Below are 25,933 nucleotides of genomic sequence, written 5' to 3'. Positions count from 1 at the left end.
CAAAAAGCCAACAAAAGCACCTTGAAACTGTGATTTTTTTGTTTGTTTGGGTGGGGTTTTTTTTAGTGAACTAATTTTTGTCCTGTTAATGTTATTTTCAAAGCCTAATTAAAAACTTGAAATAATAAAATCTGGAAAAGCATAATAAACCTCTCAACCTTGCAGATAATTGCGATAGGATCTGCATGCCTTGGTTCGTGATTTGGAATAGATCAGATGTCAAGTTTGGATCCAGCTTAGAATTCTGCAGGCTTTCTTATTATGGGGCAACAAAATCATGAATAATGTATTTATTTTAAGATCTGTAACCAAGTCCCGCAAAAAAACCTGTGTCTTGGAGTCTTTTCTATCTCCACTCAGCCTACGTATCCAGCTTACTAATGAATTACAAACCTAATGAATTACATCTGGTTTCATCACCATGCGGCTCACAAACCACAAAGCAGACAAAAAGCATGTTTTGAACAAAATAACCTAGAGTTGGTCAGGTTTAAGAATTTTAAGACTTTTGACCTTGGAAACAGAGTAAGAATTAGGAGGCAAACACATGTGAATTTAAGGCAAAGCATGTGTTTACTATAAATTATGTTCCCTGTCCTGCATGGCTATAAACACTTATTGTTGAAGTGGTAAGGAACAGATGACTAAATTAGATTTAATGATTCTGTTTATTACAGAAAACAAGATGGGTTTATTTATCGGTTAATAATTGAGAGCTCTGGGACCTTTCTTGATAAATGCTTCGCTAGCTGAGTCACAGCACGCGCGGGATTAGTCACAGCAGTAGAAGTGTCTTAAGTTTTCATTTACATCCACAGGTTCACCTGATATATACTTATTTCTGCTGTAAGCTGAAACTCTCTGAAGGTGTGTGCTTCAGAAGCTCCTGGCTCCATCATCTTCTCCACATCAACACGCTCCTCTTTTGCACTGATCGAACACAGGGGTCAAACTGCAAAAGCACACAAGAGGAAGGCGATTTCTGCTGGATGTATTAGGGAAGAGGAACGGAGGGCTCGCAGCTTGTGCATCAACATATGTTATGTGGGCCACAACACAGCAGAGCACGCGTCATGCTGACTTCATGCTATTTTAAGCAGCAACGGGTAAACTTAATGACTTAGATGAGCGACCAAGTACCCTCCATTTGTTAGATGCTCAAACAAAGAAGTCTGAGCGTCCAGCAGTACTGCTGTGCGTGCTAGCTCTGCCCTCTGATATTCCCACTCTCTAGATGGGAAGTAAGAGCAAGAGGTAAGCGATTTTGCCCAGAGTTAAACTGAAAATCCCTCTTCCATGAGAGGTGTCGGTGACTGCCTAGATCGGGTCATTGGGCACTGGAACAGGCTGCCCAGGGAGGTGGTTGAGTCACCTTCCCTGGACGTGTTTAAAGGACGGGTGGATGAGGTGCTGAGGGACATGGTTTAGTATTTGATAGGAATGGTTGGACTCGATGATCCAGTGGGTCTTTTCCAACCTGGTGATTCTACGATTCTAATAAACGAACGCCAGGCATCTCATCTCAGCTCCATTTCCCCAAAGGCCTGAGCCAAGTCTGAACATGGGTGCAGGTTGTCTGTTTTGAGAGGCTTGCACGAAGCAAAAGAAAGATCAAACCTGACCACACAAGCAACAGTACAAAAACAGAGATGAAGGATTCCTAAATGGCTTAAGGCATCCAGGTTTTCTATATCTCACATCCAGCTTTCACACCTACCATTTAGAAACACGATGGTTCCTGTATCCTTACATTACCTGTGTGAATGATGCTGCTTTCTCAATAGGCACTTCACTTTCTGCCCAAGGGACATCTCAGAGACTTGTCCCCAACCAAGCGAACTACAGACACCCTTGAAGTGATCTCAAACGGAATCCTGTGTTAATGGAAAAACATTTGAAAAGAGAAAATTGTAAAGCAAAAAATACTTAAGCTGCACTTAAAGAGCATGTTATTACAGCAACAGCCACTAAATAAACTTGCAATCTCTGTTAAATAAATAGTTGCACACAAGCAAATCACAGTGAGGCAGACAGTGACATCTAAATGACGGCACTTAGCTGCTCTGTGCTGGTAGACAACGCTCACAGCTTTGAAGACTAACACAAAGGCAATTTGCCTAATGAAAACAAACAGCTCCACAAGACTATTCAGTTTCTTTGAGGTGAATATGCATTTAGCAAGTCCATGTGGTAGGAGCTATATGTTGACTCAATTTTGCATTTCTTCCTGCTGCAGAACCCAAACTGTTAACTCTCATCTGTAGGTCAAACCTCCCCTGATTTCCTTCCTTCTATTTTTCTATATTCTCCTTCCTCTCTTCCTGTTCCTGTGCTAATATACCAACATCTACTTATGACAAAATTTTCCTCCTCACTTTCAGTGATTTCTCCAACCAACAAATTCCTGCAGAGGTTCTCAACTGGTCTCTTTAGATATGTGGAGTCCTTTAATACCATGTAAATACAAATATACTATCTGAAAGCTTGATTAGCTCCAAGAGAAGTGAATCAATGTGTCCTGAACACTACACTAAAATCACTTATATCATTAATACAACCAATGATAGAAGCAGTCCACAGAGAATTATTCAGTGATTTAAAGTTTTTAAACGGTAGGATCTCCCTGTTCAGATGCTCCAAATAAATCTAGAAAAACTATTTCCCAAGAGGTTTCACACACACAAAAAAACCTCAAAAAATAAAAGGATTAACATAGCAGATTTGTTAATCTGGGACATGGTTTAGTGGTTGATAGGAATGGTTGGACTCGATGATCCTGGAGGTCTTTTCCAACCTAGTGATTCTGTGTGATTTAGCATCTCAACCATTCTGCAACACAATTCCTGACAACAGTTCCCCTCAAGGTTAGCCTTAAAATTAGATCATAGCCTGGTTTGACCTTGTTTTACATTAGTCGGAAGCCATGTCTCTATTTTATTGAACTCTGATTCTGTTACTGGTTTTACATATTATCCAGATTAAATTTTTAAGATGGTTTCATGGTTTGAAAAGCATCATCATCTACTGGTAGGGAGTTTTTAGTGCAGCAGGAAATGGAATTAGGAAAGATCCACTGACTTAATTGAAGACGCCACTAAAAGCACTTGACAACTGCAAATATCCTGCCCTTCCGATTTCAGTAGTGATCCTGGAAGCAGAACATGGAGCACACGACTCTCCATGCACACAGCGACTCTGCTGTAGAGAAGCCTGTGATATAGAGTGGGCCTGCCTACGCACATCAGAGCTAGAGGGCATCTGCTGCCTTTAGACCTGCTGACATTATCAATATGATTTTCAGGAATGCAATAATTTGCTATGGTAGTTATGCTGTGTTGTGCCCGCTCTCTAGCTCAAAAGGAAACACCATCTCTGGAAGAAAAACGTAAATCGACATCACGAAAAAGCGCTACCTTCTGCACTTCTGCAATGTATATTTGAATCCCCAAAGTGGCTAAAAGAAGGAGAAATGTACTATGAAAACTCATCTGAGGATGCACACATGGTATTTCCTATGCTCACTCTTCTGATTTACCTGGCAGATAACATCTTCATTCTATTACAATAACAGAGAGGTGGAGAGCCCAAATGAATGCCTTAAATCTACACCATGAGTGTTACTGAAATAAGCCTACTTGGAAATATCTCCAACAAAACAAAAGAGGCAGAAGAAAAAAAGCCTGTGTCTGAGTTTTGCTGTTTTCTCTCTGTGGCTTAAGATATCAGTGTCATGACTCACTCTGGGGATTGAACTGTTCCCTGGGCAACACGACCTCCTCATACCAGCTTTGTTCCTCATACTAGTACAAATTGCTCATCCATGAACTCTGAATGAAGAAACTTCCTTATTAGTCATATTTGGGTCTATAAAACCAAAACCAGAAAATGATGTTTAAACAAGCCCACTGCTACTTCAGGTATGTGACCTTCCAACAATTCAAAGCTAAATAGTTTCATCAGGTGTGGGAGGGAAGACAGAAAAAGTAAAAAAATGTTAGACACGCTTTGTGGCTCTAGATAAAATCTACAGATCAGCACTGCTTGCAGCAGTTTGGATCCATATTTAGTTTATCATGTTATTTGCTTTGCTGGCAAATCCCACAGAGATTGTGAGACTGATGCTTAAAAAATAACAAACATGTAAACTCACCAAGCCTTCAAACTCAGAAGGCACAGCTCTCGGCTGCACTGTAGCTGATGCTGGCCATCCTCACTTATGCTGTAGAACACTACGCCTTACCATATTCTGTTAAAAACTACACAGCAAATCCTCCTGACGAACACAGGAATAACAGGTATTTGTCTACACATGCTCTTGCCTGTTGACTGTCCTCAAAAAGATCAGTACAGTCCTGACCTGTCATGAAACTAAAAACCCAGAGTAAAAAAGGCTGGATGTCAATGATTAACATGGTCATAGGCTCAGTAGCTTAATACAAATACTGCAATAGTATCAAATAACACCCATTATAGTGGTCATTGACAATAATCATCACCTTGTTCCCACTGACATTGGTTGCATTTCAAGTTAAGGTCTCTCTGTTGGCAACAGCACAGGGTCGAACACCTTTGAACAGTATATTTTACCCTCTCATCAAATTACGTGAACAGACTTGACCGAGGTGAGAACAAACATTCCCATAATGTCAGGGGACTTAATCAGAATCTGTTACCTATCCCCAAGTTGACAAAGTACCAAGTGAATTTCTAAATGCTCCTGCAGCTCTAAAGCTTCGGAAAGACTTTGGATCTCTAACTACACTGAAGAACTGAAACCTGCTCACAGAGGAAGCACAGCATGGGGAAGTGTGGGGAAATCCTCACGGACAGAAATCCAGCGTAGGAAACAGCACAACATAACCACACTTTTTCTCCTTTGTAAGTAAAGGACATAGATAGGATTGCTCTTAAGGACAGTAAGATGAAATTGCTAAAACACTTGAAATAAAAATTGAATAAACCAACCAACCAAAAACCTCCTATAGATTTTTAGCCTATACACAATGAGTAAAAATTATTTCAGAGCCCAAACATGGTGTTGCTACCTCTGTGTGAACAAGAATCACATATTCAGGTTTCCAAATCTCCTATGTCTTAGTATACTCTCAGTAACCTGTCATCACGTTTAGATGGACACCACAATATTTTTACCTCAAATTTAGCATTTAAAGAAATATCAACAAGTAGCTACACATTTTTTTCCTTCAAGTGACATATAAAGAGAAATATTAGTAAAGAGACTTCTAAATACCCATTTTATACACCCTTCTTTTATTAATAGCCTCTGCAAAGCACCACTTGCTGTCCGAGGATGCAAACTGACTTCACTTGGACAGCTGCAATGACACATAAGACAATTACTGTAAGAGATGTTCCAGTTTCATTTTCAGAGGAAACATCTGCAGAAGGACTTTCAGTTTCTCTAAGCACTGGATCAGCTGTGGGATGCGAGACTACATGTTTAGTTTACTACACTAAACTACATGAAAGCAGTCTCGCTGCTCAAATAGTGACTAACATGATGCAGAAGCGAACATTTAACAAGTTTGTTCATGCAACAGGATGGGTGGTTGCCATCTCTCACCGCTACATGCATGCTCCAGAAATTCTCTCACTTCAGGAAAATGTGTCTGAAAGTCTGTCAGCAAAACGAAGGATGGGAAAGTTTGGAACAGCGATGCGTGTATTTTGCGTTTTATGCGAATTGTGTAAGCTGCTTATATTGGTATAGAAAGCACATTGATGCATGTGAATTCTGCAGCTACTATAGTATAGCTGATGTTTTGAAAGGTTCTTGTGCAGTGTAGTTAGCAAAAATAACCTTATCATAGTTCAGCATTAAAAATGATTACTGTGTGCAGCTTCTGGGTTCACTGGATGGAAGTAGAACATGGCATGACAAAGTCAGCCTGCAATAGACCTTGACACTGCTCTGATGCCAGCCATTCACAATCTGGTTCTACATCAGCAGAACTCACTATTTGCCATGGAGTCCTCAAATTCTATTTTAAAGTGAGAATTCTTCATCTTCTTACTGGCATTCATTTGATATTAATCAGTACTACGTCACAGCATTTTTTAAATATTCATTTCTACAACATAAGGTAGTTTTATTATCCCTCATTCCATGGGAGGGCAGACAAACAGAGATACAGATGTCCAAAGGTGACTAAACAAGACTAAATCAAGTTCTAATGCTGTTAACTTCAGAAGAGGCAGTAAATAATCAGAAGCCTTTTTATAAATAAGTGCAACTGCCTCAAATTGCTTCTTTCCATTTCTGACCACCCCAAAAAACCCACTCATGTGGCCTAAGTAACACTGATCAGGAGCAGTAGCTGTTCCAAGCCAAGATGCTACAGTTCTTCAAATCTAGGAATGTATGACAGTTCCTAGAAGAAACCTAATCATGCCTCAGTGGCAACAAAATTACCTCCAGCTGAATCAGAGCTTCTTTGATCAGTTTTCCATGACAAGTTCCATGGGGCAATTAGTTCTAAGTTTACACTCTGAGCTCTCTTTTTTCCATACACTGATCTACCTCACTCATACTATGTAGATACTCCTACACCGGAGAGCAAATCCAGATCTTTCTAGTGGTATTCAGTAGCTCTCTTCCTCTTCTTTCAGCTCCTTCAAAATTCAGTTGACAGAGATACAGGACCTACAAACAACAGCGTATCTTTAACTTCACATCCTTGATTACTGTAAATCTTGTGTTCTGAAGAGAGAACTTAGACTAGGAGCGTGCGGCTGCTGTGAGGACCACCAGAGACTGACTGCCAGCACTGAGATGCAGCTGAGGGATGCGGCAGAGCTGCTCACCAGAGCAGAGCAGCCACTCAGCTCTTTGTGACTGCTAACCGGCTGCCACAAACCCCAGTATGTCGCACACAACTCGCAAAAACTCCATACAGGGGGAAAACACAGAGTCATCACTGATGTCAGCTGCATCTAATATCCCCTCCCCTCCCCTTTCACATCCTTATTACAAGTTTCCATCCCCTACGCACACAATACCTTCCCTTCAGCCTACCCTCACTACTGCAGGACTCGGGTCTCCTCTCCCACGTAGCAATTCCACAATCCATCACAGCAGTCTAACTTGTTCCTTACTTCCCGGGTCCCTCCCCACATGCAAACAAAATATCCCCCCACGCTGTTCCCATATTAACCTCGAGTTCCTGCTTCCCAAACCTCCCACACTGCTCGCTTGCCGCTCCAAGCTCCTTTTCCTAATCCTCCCAGGCTCCTCTGCCCACTGCAATGGCCCTAACTCCCCACCTTCCAAACTCCCCTCCTCAACTTTCCTGCCATTCAAACCCCTTCTGGATGTAAGGAGTCTCAGCAACAGACTTCCCTGCATGGCAAGAAGAAGAACCAGCACCTCCAGCTGCCTCTTCTGGAGCCCCAGGCTTCCAGCACTGACATGCTCCCTGACGCAGACGGCAGAACGCCTCGGAGAAAGAAGTCACACCTTGACTTGGCATATTGCTCCCAACTGAAGACTCACATTGAGCTGAAAATAGCCTCTGACAAACTGCATGTTGTGTAGGCCTGATTAATACCCATCAAATGGACCTGCTGCTCGTGCCAGTAAAGTAAATGATCATTCTGGCAGGTTGTCATTTCCCACACAAGCTGGCATTTTGTCAGCTCTCACAAGCCGTGAGTTGCAGAGGAATGGAAATCCAAGACCCTTCTGAAGTGGATGATGTCTTAATGGACACAAACTTTTGGTCCATTCCTCCTAACTGTGACATCATCTTATCTCCATGCTGCCCGACCCTTACTCCTTATCCAGTTCTGATTCATTTTTTCTCCTCAGTTTTCATCACCGTGCCTTTTTCACTGATGGGGCATCATTACTGCAATCATTCAGAGCACACAATATGTTTGAGCCCTCAAGTTTCTTTGCTTAGCACCACTACCCGTGTAGGCAACCACGGCTGTAGAGAGTTAAATTACATCTGAAAATGTGTACATGCTTACCTAACTGACTCCGCTTCCACACAAACCTCCACATCAACAGGTATTTTAAAGCCTCACAATCAGGCCAAATTTCAGGTGAGCAGAACAGCAAAAAGCAAAGCCTTAGACAAGCAGAACTTCCCTAAAAAGTTTCAAGCCTGTGCTTTGAAATGAAGAGGCACTGGAGCCTCTCAACAGAACAGCTGTGTATTTTAATCATGGGACTAGCCAATCAGCCTATCTTTCTACAACTTGATTTTATAAGTGTTAAACTGCTGGAGCTTTCCAAAGTGCAGCCAAAGCCAAACAGCCACTGCAGAAAAAAATCAGCCTATAGACATAAATTTTGCAGAAGCAACAAAGACAACAACAAAATGCTTCATAATGGGAAATATCACATAAATGCATCTAAAGACAAAGTTGATAGCTTTGCCCATGATGACAAATGGCAAAAAAAAAAACCCTCACCGATTTTGCTGAAGGGCACAGGTCAACTGAAAGAGAAGAACTATCCATCTTCAGGAAAACAACCCTCAACATTGAAGTACTAATATGATATTTACTTGATTATTTGATAAAAATGAATACACCAATGGCTTTCAAGCCTAACATGAGGGCAATGCCTGCCAGGCTGGTAGCCTGCCAGAAAAACCTCAAAAAATTCCAGTGTCTTCATTTTGGCCTACATTTGGGTTGCAATTTCTGTCATGAGGACAGACTGTTTTGTTTGCAGAAGCCCATTTTTTCTTAGTGACTAAGTCTCTGTACTGAGCACAACAATCTATCCGTACAAAGTTGAAAAACAGGGACATCAAATCATTCGGATAGAACTGTCTTCATAGCATCAGTTGCTGCCAAGCACTCTGATCTCTGACCCTTAGCTACGTCAGGATTTACCATTAAGGAATGCAGAATATTGCTCATTTGAGCGTATTTATTTAACACATACGCATTTCAATAGACTGAACAGTCCCAGCTATCTTCAAAAGTACTGCAGATATATGTTCCCATTAGCTCTAACTATAAAAATAACGCAGCAGACTGAAAAAAGGAACATAAAAGTGGACCTAGACAGAATAAGTTTCCTGGCTGGAGATACAAACACGTTGTGCAGCAGCACTACCACCTCCTGGACAAGCCAAGCACGGCTGCAGAATCCACCAATGTCTCTTCCAATTATAAATGAGTTTGCCTTGAAGACAGGCAGCCCCTTTATGAGCCTCAAGGTATGCCCAGCCATACAGGTCACTGGAAACCTCACCTTCCCAACAAGGTGCACCACTCACTACAGAGGATCACCACTACACTACACTAACTGCTGTCCCACAGCACCAGGAGGGTGAGAAAGTCCCCATTTACACCAACCTTCCCTAAGTTCAGCCACATCCATCAGACAGCTTCCCATTAGAAATCATAGTGGAAAGCCTCAATGCTAATGGCAACATATTTGGCTTTGGTAAAATCTGATCGAGTAGCCTTTTCTTCCTGTTACTACGTCAGGGGAAAAAAAATCTATGGCATTTGTGATGAAGAATTAAATTTACACTTACGTTCCTTCATTTGGCAATAAACTACACTGAAATTCTATGTCATGCATGATAAAACTTCAAATATAAATTTCAGTAACATGGTATCAGTTACTTTGTAGTGGGATGTCCCTGTCCATGGCAGGGAGTTTGGAACTAGACGATCTTTAACGTCCCTTCCAACCCAAACTATTCTATGATTCTGTGATTCTATGATGATATTACTGTGGCATAACTTTATAGTCTGTAAACAACACCGCTCAGTTGTATGAATACACTGTAATACCACATTACAATGCATAAACATCTCATAAACAGTAAGGATTTATTAAGAGTTAGAGTTCTGGTAGCTACTCTGCTGCCAATGGATAAGATGAAAGTACTGGAAAGTTAGAAACGTTCAGATACAGCATAAATTTGCTTTAATCTCCTAACAAATACAGAAAGAACAAAGTCCTGACAACAACTGGGTATATATTGTTTTGAATAATGTGCTACTATGCAGATATCTCTCCAAGCACCAAGCATTTCATGAACTAAAGCATATCATTTAAAAATTGTCATCGGTAAGAAAGCAGGGAGAAGTCCCATTTATACTGTGGTTTTCCTCAATATAATACAGAAGAGCTTCTTTAGTCAAAGACAAGAAAAAAAATTCTCTGGTTTTGGGTAAAGACAAATCTAGATTTAAGGATAAAATTCATGAGAATTTCCAGTTTATAAAAGTTAGAGATCAGTGGTTTCAAGATCTGCTGGTCTTCCTATATGCAGCAGCATGCACAGGAATGATAGCACGTGTTGGAAGTGTGTCTTAAAAGGCATCATGCTGACCTGGAGAAACCAAGGAAGAAAAGCTCAAAAGCCTCTTAAAGGCAATTGCGCTTTTTGCTTGTAGTCAACCAGGTGAAGCTTTTATGTTACCAGTACTTCATACTATCTGCCTTTCAAATTACTTACATGTTGCCATCAAGTCACCTCCAGGTCTTCCTTTATGAAGGGAACAGCTCGGGCATCTCAACCTCCCACTGGGCATTTTCTCCAGTCATTGAATAATGTCAGAGGCTTTGTCTGTGGTCCCCATAAAACCCCAGACTCTAGAACCATATACGTTATTACAGTATTAATTCCCACCAAAATCTTTTATAGACATAAAGTATTTTCTTATGCTTGCTCCTGCGTATGCAATCACAGGATTCTCTTTTTGCTGTTCTTACCTTTAGAGACACCCACACAGCACATGCCTCCCCCGTTCTTTTCTGTTATTTCATTGTTGTAGATATGGCCTAGATTTCTTGTTCTGAGACACAAAGTTGAAATTGATTGTACTAATGTGCATTTTAACCCACAGGTATGCTCACAAAGTCCTTAAAATTGCTATGCATCAAGAAACTTGAATGTCTTTTCAACAGTCACCAATTTGTCCAGATTTTTAATAAAAAAACTGAGAAGATGCAACTGCCGTTACCTTGATTGTGACACTCGTCTCATCAATTAGTCTGTGAACAGCATCCAGAAATTTCTGTATTTAATTTATCAAATCATACACCAATATCATAGAATTGCAGAGAATGGTTTGGGTTGGAAGGGACCTTAAAGCCCACCCAGTTCCAACCCCCTGCCATGGGCAGGGACACCTCCCACTGGGTCAGGCTGCTCAAAGCCCCATCCAACCTGGCCTTGAACATCTCCAGGGATGGAGCAGCCACAGCTTCTCTGGGCAACCTGGACCAGTGCCTCCTCACCCTCACAGTAAAAAATTTTTTCATAATGGCTACTCTAAAGCTCTCCTCTTCCAGCTGAAAACCATTACCCTCAGTCCTATCCCTGCACTCCCTGATAAAGAACCCCTCTCCAGCTTTCCTGTAGGCACCCTTTAAATACCAAAAGGCTGTTATAAGGTCTCCCAGGAGCAATCTCTTCTCTAGGCTAAACAACCCCAACTCTCTCAGCCTGTCCTCGTACGGGAGGTGCTCCAGCCCTCAGATCATCTCCATGGTCTCCTCTGGACACGCTCTAACAGATCCGTGCCCTTCCTGTGCTGAGGACTCCAGAGCTATCCTTGGTCAGGATATCGTCTGAGGACATAAACCAAGTGTGGCAGAAGACGGTAGAAGTATTTTCCCCTTACTATGTAAACAAACCCGGAGTGTCCAAGTGAACTCATTTTCCTGAGAAGCCGCGCATGCTGACGCCCATGAGGGACAGGATGTTTGCAGGAGACACTGATCCTCCGGGTAATACTAACAAACTTTTTCAAGTGCCTGCTTATTTCGCCAGGCTCAAGGCCAAATTAACAACTGGATTTCCACCAGGAAGCATTTTTCTCTTCCTGTTACAGGCTTGAAGGGGCCATTGAGCTCTCTCCCCCTTTCCTCTCCCATTGTATAACCAAATATCAAAACTTGTTCCCTTCCAAACTGCTTGGTACTAAGCTTTGCCCGATTTTAATCACCACCTCACTAGCCAGAAGTGCCGTGTTTGGTGTTGTCAAGAATTCGATTTTATGATTCTATTGTCCTCTCCCAAGGAACAGGTGATGGGAAGAGACAAAATGGCCTCAAGTTGCGCCAGGGGAGGTTCAGACTGGCTATCAGGAAAAACTTCTTCACTGAAAAGGCACTGGCAGAGGCTGCCCAGGGAGGTGCTGGATTTTCCCATCCCTGGAGGTGTTTAAAAGCTGGGTGGATGAGGTAGTCAGGAATATCTTTTAGTGGACAGAGATGATTGGATTCAATGATCTCAAAGGTCTTTTCCAACCAAACGATTCTAGGATTCTAAGAACAGAGGTGTGAAAGAGGGTGCCCACCAGGTGCAGGCAGACTCCTGCAGGTACCCACGTCCCCGGCCGCCGCGATCGGCCCCACAGCAGCACTGAGAGTGCTGCGCCCTGCCAAGAGGATGGTGCTGTTGTCCATCCTACCAGGATGGCTGCAGTGGCCACACAGGGCACTTCCCTTGCCAGCGGGAGGTCTGTGGGCATTTGCAGGGACTTGCAAGGGTACAAGGGTGACGTTAGGTCCCATGGCCTGGCCGCAGTGCGAATGGTGCTGTGAGTAGCGCAGGAGTGGCAGCGATACAAGCAGTCACTATTACAAAAAGTGGAATATGTTTTGTTCCAGCGAAAGTAAAGTGAAGTTTCATCTAAGTAACTGTATTTTTTGAAAGTTAGACAAAATGTCCCTCTGACAGCATGTTTTCTTTCAAGCAGTATTTTCCCAGACACTGTTCATCCCCGGCTGTGGCTGCCCCATCCCTGGAGGTGTTCAAGGCCAGGCTGGATGGAGCCTTGGGCAGCCTGATACAGTGGGACGTGTCCCTGCCCATGGTGGGGGGATTGGAACTAGATGATCTTTGGGGTCCCTTCCAACCCAGACTATTCTATGATTCTCTGGAGATGATAACGCCTTGTGTTCGGTGTGCTCTGTGCTGAGCAGAGGTGTCTCCTGCAATCCCCTCTGCTTGCAGCCTTTCCCTGTCTCAAATGCGAGGTCAGGCAGAGCTGGAGCCGGCTCCGAATTAGCCAGAGATGTGACTGTTGTGAAGTTCATGATAACATTCAAGTGAGTCCTTGGGAAGGAATAGACGGAGAAGGATTCCTGGGAGAATTCACACACACACGTGAGTGGGAGATGCATCCTGCCCCATCGCTGCACAGATCGATGCCGAGCGCTCCCTCGCCTCGCCCAGGGCTTTCCCAAACTCCAAATCGAGTTTTAAGACTTTATTTGCTGGCATATTCAGTATCAGCAGGAGCAGTGGGAAAGGTGGGAGCTGTGCTGGCCCCGCTGGGATCAGTGGGAGCGTTGGATCCCACAGTGCTGGGAGCAGTGGGATCAGTGCGACTGGTGGGAGCGATGGGATGAGGGGGAGCGATGGGATCAGCGGGATCGACGGGATGGGTGAGAACAGCTGGAGTGACGGGCTCACGATAACAGACGGGATAGGTGGGAGCTTTGGGAACCCTGGGATGGAAGCACCGGGATCGATGGGATGGGCGGCCTCACTGGGCAGGGGGGATCAGCCCCGCCCCCGGGCCCGCCCCACGTGACCGGGCCTGCCCCACGTGATCGGCCCACGTGACCTCCCCGCGCTCTCGCGAGAGGCGGCGCGCGCCGGTCCCGCCCTTCCCCGCGGAGGCGGAGTGAACGGCGCGGCCCCCGCAGCGGCGCCTCCGCGCTGCCCCGGCCCCGTCCCGGCTCTGCCCCCGTCACGCACCCGCCGAGGTGAGAACCCGCCACCCTTCGCCGCCCTCCGCCGCCCGGCCGCGTCGCCCCGCGCGCGGGGAGGGAGCCGCGGCCTGGGCCCGGGCCTAGGCCTGGGCGTAGGCCTGGTGCCGGGCCTGGGCCCGGTCCCACCGGCCCCGGGCGCCGCAGAGGAAGCGCCCTCCGCCGGGAACCGCCCCAGCGGGCCCTGTCCTTCCCGTGGCGGCGGGTGGAGTGAGATCAGCTCTAAGGTCCCTTCCGACCCAAAGCGCTCTGGGATTCTGCGAAACGCGGGGGGCGGGGGGGGGGGTGTCCGGAGGGTGGGGAGGCGGCCGAAAGGGCCCGCTGTGAACTGCGCGTTTTCCTTGCGCACGTGTTTAAGCTTTCTGTTGGAAATCGCTTGGGAGTAGTTTAACGGCGCTGGAGCAAGAAGTGGTCACCATTATAAAAAGTGGAGTCTTTGGGGTTTAAGCTAAAGTAGAGTTAAGTTTCATCTAAGCCAATGTATGTTTTTGAAAGTTGGACGGAATGTCCTTCTGACAGCACGTTTCCTTTCAAGCGGTGTTCGTTCTCTGGAGGTGATAACGCCTTGTGTTCAGTGTGCTCTGTGCTGAGCAGCGGCTGTGTCTTCTGCAGTCTCCTCTGTTTGCAGCCTTTCCCTGTCTCAAATGCAAGGTTGGAGCTGGCTCCAAATTAGCCAGAGATGTGACTGTCGAGAAGTTCATAGTAACATTAAAATGAGTCCTTGAGAAGGAATAGAAGATGCATAAGACTTCTGGGAGAATTTATACACCGCACATAAGTGGGAAATATATTCTGTCCCCAGCTCTTGTCTCGCTGAACAGATTTATGGAAAGCACGTCCTCATGTTGCCCAGACCTGATTAAGGGATGCTTGCTTTCTAAAGCTCTGAAATGAGTCTTATAGAGTTTATTCGCCAGTATTTTCAGTATCAGTACAAAAATTAAGGTGAGCAGCTGCCTGTAGTCAAGTATGACTGAAACTTAGTGAGTTGTGTCTTTACTGCTTTTCCTGTTCTTTATTTATTTATTTCACTTATGCCACAAGACCTGATTAAAAAGCATTAAGGCTGTTGTTTTGACGTGTTGTGTGTGTTTCTCACAGATGTCAGAAGACCTTGCTAAGCAGCTGGCTAGCTACAAAGCTCAGCTCCAGCAAGTTGAGGCTGCCTTATCTGGGAATGCAGAAAATGAAGATTTGCTAAAACTGAAGAAGGACTTACAGGTGAGAACTTGAGGGTATGAGTAATTCAAACTTGGGTCTTTCACAATGTTTCATCTTTCCTAAATGTCTGCATTGCAACAAACACATATGCTTGGTGGGTATATTCCTTCTTTTTTGCATAATTTCTTACAATTTTGGTAAGATTGGCTTGAAAAAAAAAACAAACACAAAATGTGACCTGTTTTATTTTTTAGCTTTGTAAAGGTGTACAGATTTATATAGTAAACTCTTCTGCTAAAAACTTTAGTCAGAATGATAAAAGATATGCCAGTGCTGTCTTTATTGTCCCCTTTTCTTTAGTTATTTTAAAGCATTTTTCAGAAAATAATTTTTTTTGTTGGGCTTAATATTATGCCCTTTGGCTGTCATATTTTGAGCTGCCGTATCACTTGATCCAGAGTCTGTTACTCACATGCATTTGCAATGACAAAATCTTTCTAAAATGCAGTTCAGTACAACCAAGCCTTGATCACTTTCAGGTGTTTCTATAAGGAAAGGGCTCTTGTTCTTCATTTTCCACCTGCAGTTTTTTAACCATTTGAGGTCAGAATGCGTCCTCAAGAGCTAGAAGAGCATTTCTGGTCCTTTTAGGGTCTTGTTTGGTGATGGGAAGACCACCAGGCTAATTTTAAGGTGATATGTTGTCTTTTAGATTCTTCTGCCGCATAAAGACACGTTGGCATATAAAAGAAAACAGCTGTGCTGTTAAGTCTGTCATATTAAACTACCTGGTACAAGAATCAGTAACCACTGTTCTGTGTGGGAATAACAGCAATAAAAGTGATACTTCAACCAAAATACAAGTAGTGCCCCAAAGCACTGATCTTTATAAATTACAAAGGCTTCATGCCCACAAGACACTTCGTAGATCATCTTGATGTCCTTCGTTGTACACTGTTAAAAGCATGTGTATATTTTTATATTTTTAAAATGCACAGCAAAACCCATGTGGGATGATATTTCCGATACCAACAGGACCTCGGCTTTGATGTGCAAAGATCATTGATGTGAAAGGACAACTTGCAAACTTTTTTATAAAAAGCTTTCTGCACAGAATGGGGAAGATCGTTACACTTTGCATCCCCAAAAGGTTTGCTATCCATGTTCCACCTTGAAAATGACATAATGTTTTGCAAACTTAATATATGCCAATCAAACTACTGTAAAAATAGGTTTGATGCTTCAGTGTCCTAACTAAATAGCTTTCAAATTAGTTCAAAAAGATAGTTACAATGTAATTGAAACATTTTTTCTAGGTAAATAGTGAAGCGCCACTGCATTTCCTATACTCAGCCTATTCTTGAGTAACAAGATTGAAATAAATACTAGAAGACATTTTTATAAACATTTCACTTCTAACTTCTTGTCTCGCTGAAGTGCTTCTAGGGTAGTGTCTGTGCACCCAAGGACCAGGCTTACCTTTTGTATCAAGCAGAATTGAGGGCAGCTGTCATCTTCTGCAACTGGAGATGGTATCTGTGGGTGTTGCCTTCTGGAGTGTAGAGCTCTGTCAGCCTTTGTAAAGACCAGTCGGTCAGGAAAAATCTTGGCAAACTCTAACCAGTATTCTCTGTGGGTCACACCTTCACGTCACAGGGACATGGCAGTGAGCAGTGTTGTTCAACCCACGTGGCTGTACTGAGCTGCTGTGGTAGCTGTAACTTGTGCTCAGAAATTTTCTTTGAGGTATTCTGTTGAGGGCTTCTTTAGAACCATCTCATGGGTTGCAATAAAATTAATGTTTACCTTGTGTGCTTAGCACTATGATACGTGCGTATCGGGTGAAGACGTCTACCAAAAGTTTGCTGGTGTGTAAGTGACTTCACAGATTTCAAAGAGTCCTTGGTAGACTTGTTAAAAACTATTCACGATTAAGTTTTACCATAAGCCATCTACAAGCGTGGCAAGAATAAATCAACAGTTCTGTATCACAGGTGGCCTACGTAGTCGAAACACTTACATTCAGGTAGCTCGTGCCTGACTTGCTTTATTTGGCCTGCTGAGATGAGATATCTGTGTCAAACCGTGATGTTTCTTGGATTTGCAGAATATAGCTAGCTATGTATCGAGGAATAGTTCAGGATTTTGCAGCTGGGAAGGAAAGTGAGGCTAATGCTGTAGGTTTTACGGAGCGCTCTCAAATTAGGTAACATGCTAATCAAAATCTGTTCTAGTTTGGCTGTAGCATTACAGAAATTGGAGACCAAAGCAGATAGAAACAATCATAAGCCGGTTTCTGTGCTTGCTGTTGGATTTATTAACTAGCAGCTCCTCTAAACCAAAGAGCGGAACCTTTATTAGGAAGGTGTTGGAAATACAGATGTTAACAGCTGAGCAGAAGCCAAGTATTAGGCCATTCTTGCCAGTTGTATGTGAGATAAAAATGCATTTAAGTGTATATTGTATGAATTCTTATTTGGGAATTGCTTATGATCGTTTAGGTTCTTGAGGAATGAAGATCAGCTTCTTTACTGCTTTTTCATGAGCCTGTGAATGCCCATGAAACTGGGAGGAAAATTCAGGCTTTACTGAAGTTGAACATTGTTTATCTGTAATCCTCCCCTAATTTACATATTTACTGCTGGGTAGGGGAGTGACAACAGTTCATACTGACAGACTCAAAGAGCTGAAGAATTCTCCTTTAGGGATCGCAGAGTTGCTTTGCTTGACACAAAAAGTTTTAAATGGCCTTTTAGGTGCTTGCCTCTTGTTTAGCAGTAGTGCAAAACAGTGCTTTTGATTGTGCAGAATCAGAATATTACATTGACAGAAAGTTAGGGAGGGGCTTTTGCATGCTCCTGTGTCTGTGAATGAACATTTAATGAAACTGGAAAAATAATGTTTTGTCTTGTTGGATTAGGTGGGGAAGGTCTGACCTGAAATCTTAAGGTTGGGGAATTAGGAGAAAAACAAACACATCAAAATAACTTAAGGAAAGAAATTTCTTCACTATGCACCTGAGTGCTTTCTATAAGCGAGAGGGCTTTACGGAGTGACAATCTTGTAAGGTTCTCTTCCACCCTTGCTCTAGGTGCTTAAGTTCAGCCAATCCACATGTTTTTGAGTAAGATGAAACACTTCTCGGCACTCAGAAGTACTTGTAGTTGTGTGGTTTAGACATCACTAAATGCAATACAGCCAGCCAGTCGCCAACAGGGAGGGGTGGGAGAAACTGCCAGCTAGAGAGAGAATAGAAGTGTTATGTCCTTTTGCCTTTTGTCCTCGGAGCACTGTCCTGCTGAATACTTCTTCTGCCACATGTTGTGTGATTTCTGGTCAGTAACCACCATCCCATGCAGCCTTGTGTACAGAGCCACAGCGTCAGTTTTGAGAGTTTTTAGTGAGACTGTTGAACTGCATCTTTGTGCTTATGGATAAGCAATTCATCTAGAAATAAATGCTATAAAAATAATTGGCTGCTTTTTGACATTTTGAGGAGGGCATGGGCAACTCTCCTGCAATACAATGAGGACCATACATGTTGTTATCTATGTTAGCAATGAGTAAATTTATTTGAATAATTAAAAAGCCAAAACAAACTGAAACTCATAGCTGATGTAGTTGTTTCTAAAAAAACAAACCAGTAAGCGTTGGGTAAGAATGCATGGTGAGAGAATTTGAAATATTATTCTTTGTGGGTTTTTTTGTCTTTTATAGGAAGTCATAGAATTAACCAAAGATCTTCTTTCAACACAACCTTCGGAAACTCTTGCAAGTTCTGACAGTTCTGCTTCTGCTTTGCCCAGTCACTCCTGGAAGGTTGGGGATAGGTGCATGGCAATATGGAGTGAGGACGGACAGTAAGTGTAGAAAACTTCTCTAACGGTTACATGAAATAGTTCAATGGTAAGATACTTTCATTCGGTTTGAACTGCCCTTGGGGTTACTAAATGCAAAAAGACGTTACGAAGTAAATATGATACTAGGTATTGCACTGCCTTTAATAAAGGTCAGTATTCTAGATAAAAAGCAAAGAGATGTGGGGTCATTTTCTAGAAATGGCCTATTTTCACTAACCTTATAAAACTAGGATAGCTTTGGTAAATTAACACTTGCTAGTGTAATAAACAACAGACTTTCATGAATTGATGTCTCAGAGCAGTCTTGCGTAAAGGTTTCACGATGTATAATTCATTATTTGTCATTGCATTCATGTATACGTAATTGATTGCTATCAAGAAAAATCCTTGCTGTGTCTCAGTTTGTGCCTCATTGGAAATGCTGAGGGTTTGTTTATGCAGTAAATAGCTTTGTAATACAAGTACAGAATCAGTTGGCCTTTGGAGTTAGTCTCCATTACACTAGCCTGTGAAGTTAAGGGACCTCAAGCAGTTCTTTCTAACTTAATAAACTTTTAAATAAAATTCTAAACTTTACTTTCCATACTGCAAGAACGTGTAATTCTTGCAACTTTCTTGAAATTACTGTTTATGCAGGACTAATATCCCAATCATTACCACCTAGAAGTAACAGCATAGGATTCACATGGAGATTTTAGGGTGGCTGTTGATGTCTTGGGTAGAAAACAAGCCTAAATATAAATAGTTTTTCTGTCACATATTATTAATGAGTGAAATGCTTTTGTGCAAGAACTTAAAAATTGAGTTGTACTGTCTTGGGTCACCACTGGGCCATTCTTCTGGTTCTGGTCACTGGATGAGAGGATCAGGCTTGGGGAAGAATCCACTGAAGTGGATCTTATTGGGCTTAATTGTATTGCTTTTTTCTTTAACCCCCTGCTTCTGTTGCGACATTTCTCCATAAATCACTGGCCAATGATTAGTACTTCTTACCTCAAGCAGTTTGAGTTTCCATTTATTTCCATCTCTCTCAACTCAAGATGATGTTGGCCCACTGAAATTGCACAAGAAACTAACTTAGTAATGTTAACTGGAATATTGTATAGGAAAGACCTCATTTTATTCTTCTGTTTGCTTTAGGTGTATCCTTTTGCTCTGAATGTAGATTCAATTACTTTTAATATTTTTGGAAATGTCAGTGGCCTTTTTCCTCTTTCCCATTTTGAGGTCAGTTTGATTAAAAATTTTCATACACATGAATGTGAAATAGAGTGATTGCTGCTAAAATTTCAAAATTGCTGTTTAAATCAATAAGAAAACTTCATTTTGTGAGTGTTGCAGAGGGAATATTTTTTTAAACCTTCTGGTTTTCTTAATTCTTTTTCATATGGAGAAAAATAGAACCAAAGCGCTTTGCTGCTGTGAGCTGACATTTCCCAGAACTCCTCACTGACTTCCCTGAAAGCTGTTCTGGGAATGAAGGATTTTGTTGGGTCTTCCTTGTCAGTCCCGTGAACTACCAGGACAAGAACCCAATCAAGATTTCTGATTAGCTTGGCCCCAGAATTAATCATTAGTGTTGATAACTGCGAGGCCGGTGCTTCTTGATGCTAAAGGTCAAATACAGCAGATTCCAGTCTTTATACTTGTGTCCCTTGGACCTTAAGAAAATAATCTCTTGGTCTGATTTGTGTCTTCTGCCTGAAAATGAAGGCTGATGTTTGCAAAATTTTACATAATGCCGTTAGCTGGCTGAGTGTAGGTGTTGAAGGGCTGAGTATTAAAGCTTTACTCACATGCTTACAGCCATGATATCTTTACAGGTGTTACGAAGCTGAGATTGAAGAAATAGATGAAGAGAATGGAACAGCTGCGGTCACATTTGCTGGATATGGCAATGCTGAAGTTACGCCTCTGTTCAACCTCAAGCCTGTGGAAGAGGGAAGGAAAGCAAAAGAGGACAGTGGCAACAAACCCATGTCCAAGTAAGTTGTACACAGACATAAACTGGGTAATGAAATATAACATCTCTTTTTTGAAATTCTACATCTCTAATATCTTCACGTTTTCTTGAAAAAAGATTTTAAATCAGTCCAGCAGGTAATGCTTGGTAGATAATCATGACTGGTATCGTCTGTGTTACGTGTCCTGGCAAGGTACCACAATAGACTTGGTTTATACTCAGATTGTGCTGTCTCTAGATATCAAGTATCTAACTAGTTGATGAAAAACCGTTAGTATGTTTTTACTGACAGCACAGAGCCCCCAGGTTTCAGCCCAGGCTGCTGTTGGAGCTGTGATAGAATCATAGAATCATAGAATCACTAGGTTGGAAAGGACCCACTGGATCATCGAGTCCAAGTGTACTCACAGTATGAACGACTTGACTCCTGTCCTGTCCCTGTGTTAGGATGGCTGGGCTGACCCCATCGATGGGGAATGTACTTTACTGAATATCCTGCTGTGCCTCACACAGAATGGTATCTTTAAGGGCTGAAAACAGCTTTGAGGGTGAGGAAGAGGTGGTACAATTTCAGGGTTTGTTATAGGCAGCGATCGCTTCCCTCAGGGATTGTTCTGAAGGGCGCTGCTTTGCGGCCTAGGTCAACTCCTTGAACTTCCTCATCTTTACTGAAGTAGCTGATCTTTGCTCTTTTCTTTCCATCCCTGTTCGGTACTTGGTAGCATGAGAGTCCTGCAGGCCTCCAGGAAAGTTTGGGCTTTTCACTCCAATGGGCTGTTTAAAGTTTCCAAATCCTAGATGCTTCTGGAATGTAGAAGTGCTGATGGGTACAATTTCAGTTTCAGGAATGAATTGCACTCAGTCCCATGGGTCACTGTTCGGCATGGCCTTAATCAGGTGGTGGTTGTTGTTCTTATGCCCAAATATGTAAAGAAGTAATGTAATGCTTATTCATGGAAAGACTTGTTTTCATTCTTTTTCTATAAGTGAAAATACTTATTAGCTTTCTTCTTGTCATTTGCTTATGGAAAAACTATTGTGCGTGTCTGTCTTACAGGGATTTTTATTTCTTATGGGAAAAGGCACAAACATAAAATGTCTGTTTTCCTTCTCTCCAGAAAAGAGATGATAGCCCAGCAACGAGAATATAAAAAGAAGAAAGCTTTGAAAAAAGCTCAGAGAATTAAAGAACTTGAACAGGAACGAGAGGACCAGAAAGTCAAGTGGCAACAGTTTAACAACAGAGCCTATTCTAAAAACAAAAAAGGCCAGGTTTGTTTCATTTGTCAGTATGTGAATAACAACGGGGCAAAGAATTCTGTGCAGTGAGTGCTTTGGGGGCGAGGAGGAAGGGGTTTTCAAACGGATTTAAAGGGGGGATGGTGTTTGCAATTCTGAAGTGTGGTTTGGTATTTTGTACACTTGGAAGGCCTGGGTTTGTACTGGTTTGTTTTGGAGAAGTGGCTCTTCTTAAGGGGCCTGTAGCTTAGAGAGCTGCCTGCTGTCTTAGCTGCCAGGTAGTGTTTGTTGGAACTGGGAACCCGAGGGCCTGTCTGAACCTCCACGCCCTGTCTGTCTCCTGGCAGATCAGGGCTAAATAATTGCCCTGGAATAGCAAGCATAGAGCAAAAAATGGTAGCAAGGACCTTTTAAAGCCGTATTTTTAACATGTTTTGACCACGACCTGCCAGACATAGTGTTAAAACTTCAGTCTTCCTTATGAACAGTCATTAAAGATCATCTCGTGCAAAATGTGAATTGTTGGCCTGACCCAAGATCCCAAGTGCCACTGTCCCATCCAGCACTTGGATGCCAGGAAGTTCCCATCTCTGTTGTCACACTTGCTGATAACGTCACGGGGATGAGCCAGCCTTGAGAAACTGGGCCTGTCTCTAGAGCAAGAAGTTGCAAGTATTTAAACACTTCAGACTGTAATGATTGCTTATATTTTTAAGACCCAGTTGTTAGTCACTCAAAAATGGTTTTTTTCTGTTTCATTTGCAGGTAAAGAGGAGTATTTTTGCTTCCCCTGAGAGCGTAACCGGCAAAGTTGGTGTTGGAACATGTGGAATTGCAGACAAACCTATGACACAGTATCAAGATACCTCTAAATATAATGTCAGGCATTTGATGCCTCAGTAACAGGAAAAAAAAAAGGTGGAACTTCATCTCTGCAGGGCTTTACACTTATCTTTTTATCATTATATTTTTCTAAAAGTAAATTATTTGTTGGCACATAGCGAGTAGTCCATTTTGTCACCATCACTTTGGCTTCAGCTGATATGAGCCTTAAATCTCCAGCTATTGATTTGACCCCCCTAATCATTAATCTTTTTGTAGTTGCGTTAGAATACATTCTGCAGGTAAAGGCTTTCATGAACTGCTGTTACCTGTTACTCTGAAAGCAGTGCTTAGCTGCAGCTCGGATCTCTGGAATCTTCCATTCATACTCGTAGTGGAGGGTTTTTTTTCCCTTAAGAAAAGTGGTGGTACAAAAGTGGCACCTTCCCAGCCCCCCTTGTTTCTGTAGTCCCCGTGCTGTCTCAGTGACAAGCTCAGCATCGCGGAGCTGCTGCAGCTCTAGCAGAGAGAGCCAGACTCCACACAAGCTTACACATCACGTGGAGTTGCTCAGGAAGTTCTGAATGGACTCCCTTACAAGTCCACTGAAGATCGGTTTGCACAGCTGTAAATGAGGGCAGAACAGGGCTGATAGGATCTCTTATTTCTAATGATGATTTATGTGCTAGAAACAATAAATCTGACTTTAATTCCAGTCTGAATTTTCTACACTAGAAGTTAAGCAGAGGAGATGTGATGCGTTGTTTGTTTGTTAAAATACTTATCAAATTTTAATAGGATGTTATTGAAATGTAACCAGAAAAGCATAGGACGAGGTATGTAGACTCCAGTTTCCCAGTACCCACCCCAGCCTTCCTCAGGGGTCCGCAAGTTGGAGACCATAAATGGCCGTTCCTTGGGACGGAGCCATCGTCCTCTCTTCTTGCGGAGCTTGTAGGTTTGCTGGTACCATCATGGACCTGCAGGAACAGCTCGTGTCGGGGCCTCCTCGACAGGCAGGTAGAACAGCAGCACAGCAGCTCCAGATTCCCACGTCCCACTCAGTCAGTGGTGTATGAGGAAAGGTTAGTCTGAAGTTTCTGTCCTTAAGTAACTGGCTGGCCTCAGCGTTGCCTGTAACTGCAGCTGTACCAGTGCTGCTGAGCCCCTTCAGTTTTATTCAGGAAACCACGTGTAAAAGCTCTTGCTTTCTTGTATTTTACGTGATTTGCTTTCCTCTGTTACTTGTCTCTCACTTACGGTAGTGGTGCCATCTCCAAACCCGTAATGTGTTTAAAGAAGTTAATGGGTAGCCCTGTATACAATGTAGATATTATTTTTGTAAACTCTAGGGCTGAGTTAATGGACAAGAGCACATCGGCTGTTCCCCCCCGATTAAATAATTAAAGGGTGTTTATTGTCCATTAACCCTGACCGTTATTTCCCTGTATATTATGTTAATGTAGCTCATTTTGTAATTTGTTACCTAGATCAGGTCACGTCAGCAATTGTTGATGCACTGATTGGTGGAAATGTCCATCAGTTACGAGTCACAACTCGAGCTAAACTCTACAACTGGTAGCTTAGAATCCATACATAGAAAAAGGTTCTCCCTATGATGGGAGAAGGTGATTTTTATGAATACGAAGTGTGTTAATTTCAGTTTTGTATGTTTAACTTTTATTAAATAAAGTGTTTAAAATCTGCTGGGTACATTGGAGAAAGCAGAAGTCTGCACGGGGGGGAGTAAACGATCAGGGAACAGAATGACATGGGCAAACGCGAATGCAGTCACTGCAAGATAAGCAGGATCCGCTTTAATTCCTCACCTTCACTGGAAGCAGTCGTGTTACGTTTTCTTTTGCATAGAAAAGCTCTTACAAGTAAAATAATCCTGCTTTGTTGCTTTTAAGAAAGCGAGTTTGTACTGCTGGCAGCGAACTGAGGGAGGTCACCCTTGTTCACGGGGGGCTGCGATACAGATACTGCATCCACTTGAAGTTAGACTGGAAATACTAGAACCTCTCCTTAACTCCACCTGTTATTTTTAACAAAAAAAAAAAAAAGCCCTTCAATGCACTTTTCTTAACTGCCTTCCCTGGAGTAGAGGGACCCAGCACTGCTGCTGGGGCTGATCCAGGAAGGGAAGGCTGGATCCTCTTCAGGAGGAAGCGAGTGGAGCAGCAGGGGTCAGCGCTGCCGTGTCACCCCAGTTAAAGGACCTGCCTTTCTCCGTCAGGGCACTCCAAAGGAAAACTTTATGCATGCAGACAACTGCCTCCCCACCTGTGTTCGTCCTCATAAGCCCCACTCCCCTCTCTTGGCCAACCTCAAGCAAATCCAACAGCATATCTGTATTTTCTAGCTGTTTTGTGGGGATTGGTGAGCAGAGAAAGAAACATGGACATGCTCCTCCCCAAGGGGCCCACAGGACACTGCGCTGTATTGCAGGAGCTTTGGTTGCTTTCAGGTTACAGGATTCATAGCTCACCAGAGCATCTGCGCACAGGACAAAGCCCTGGGAAAAACCTCAGACTTTGTTCAGTTATTTATGGACTACTTTATCATTATTAATCAGCTCATCTCCCCAAGCTCAGGGGGAAGGCCTGGGTTTATCATTCTGCAGTGCCCATGACACACGGCTGACACCCAAAATACATAATAAAAGCTTAAATGCTGAGGAAAAGGAGGCAAAAAAGGACCCTCTCCCTTTAGTGCACGTGACGGATCCCACTGTGACCGAGGCCAAATGCTTCACCCATGTGAAGAGGGCAAGGCAGAAACAGCCAGCAAAGAGGGGAGCAGGAGGTACGAGAGCAAAGAGCAGAAAAGCAGGAGGCTGGAGCTCACAGGCCAAAACCAAAAGGAAACCACAACTGGAAGCCCTGGAAAATGCCAGCTCTGAATAGTTAAACCCATTTCTCTAGGCCTGCAGCTTCCTTGAGACAGAGGGATTTGAGACCTTTGTCACTGACACTGCTCTAATGGAATGGACGTTACAATGACCTTCACGTGACAACTCACCCCGGGATACGCGTGACAAATGCAGGCAGCGCATCGTCTCCACCTTGTCTGCAGCCATGAGGTGACAAACTCTTAATACGCTCGTGTCAAAAGAGGGAAAATGCTGGATGGTCGTTTTAATGGGCTCGTTCAGAGCACGAG

General features: G+C 43.0%; 1 protein-coding gene and 1 long non-coding RNA gene across 3 annotated transcripts; one reads left to right on the top strand and one right to left on the bottom strand.

The window, feature by feature from the left end:
* Positions 1-602: 602 nt before the first annotated feature.
* LOC138724088 (uncharacterized) lies at positions 603-7,483 on the bottom strand. 2 transcript variants are annotated; one of them, XR_011337970.1, is made up of 4 exons: positions 7,388-7,483; positions 6,434-6,664; positions 1,756-1,874; positions 603-952 (listed from the first exon to the last, which is right to left on the bottom strand). It is a non-coding gene; the product is annotated as an uncharacterized lncRNA (long non-coding RNA). The 2 variants fall into 2 exon arrangements; XR_011337971.1 differs by lacking the exon at positions 6,434-6,664 and having other exon boundaries at positions 605-952; positions 7,388-7,482.
* Positions 7,484-13,622: 6,139 nt separating this feature from the next.
* SMNDC1 (survival motor neuron domain containing 1) lies at positions 13,623-24,472 on the top strand. The gene is made up of 6 exons (XM_069863432.1): positions 13,623-13,720; positions 14,825-14,944; positions 18,602-18,744; positions 20,568-20,729; positions 21,826-21,979; positions 22,712-24,472. The coding sequence occupies exons 2-6, from the start codon at positions 14,825-14,827 to the stop codon at positions 22,847-22,849; spliced, it is 717 nt and encodes a 238-aa protein (XP_069719533.1). The 5' UTR covers positions 13,623-13,720; the 3' UTR covers positions 22,850-24,472.
* The last annotated feature ends 1,461 nt before the right edge of the window (positions 24,473-25,933 follow it).

The sequence above is a fragment of the Phaenicophaeus curvirostris genome, chromosome 9 (assembly GCF_032191515.1).
Source record: "Phaenicophaeus curvirostris isolate KB17595 chromosome 9, BPBGC_Pcur_1.0, whole genome shotgun sequence".
NCBI lineage: Eukaryota > Metazoa > Chordata > Aves > Cuculiformes > Cuculidae > Phaenicophaeus > Phaenicophaeus curvirostris.
This window is presented reverse-complemented; position numbering and strand designations above follow the sequence as displayed.

Coding starts and splice junctions, on each gene's coding strand:
- SMNDC1 (XM_069863432.1), top strand. CDS start 14,825: ATGTCAGAAGACCTTGCTAAGCAGCTGGCTAGCTACAAAGCTCAGCTC. Junction 18,745..20,567: donor ATATGGAGTGAGGACGGACA/GTAAGTGTAGAA, acceptor ATATCTTTACAG/GTGTTACGAAGCTGAGATTG. Junction 20,730..21,825: donor GGCAACAAACCCATGTCCAA/GTAAGTTGTACA, acceptor CCTTCTCTCCAG/AAAAGAGATGATAGCCCAGC.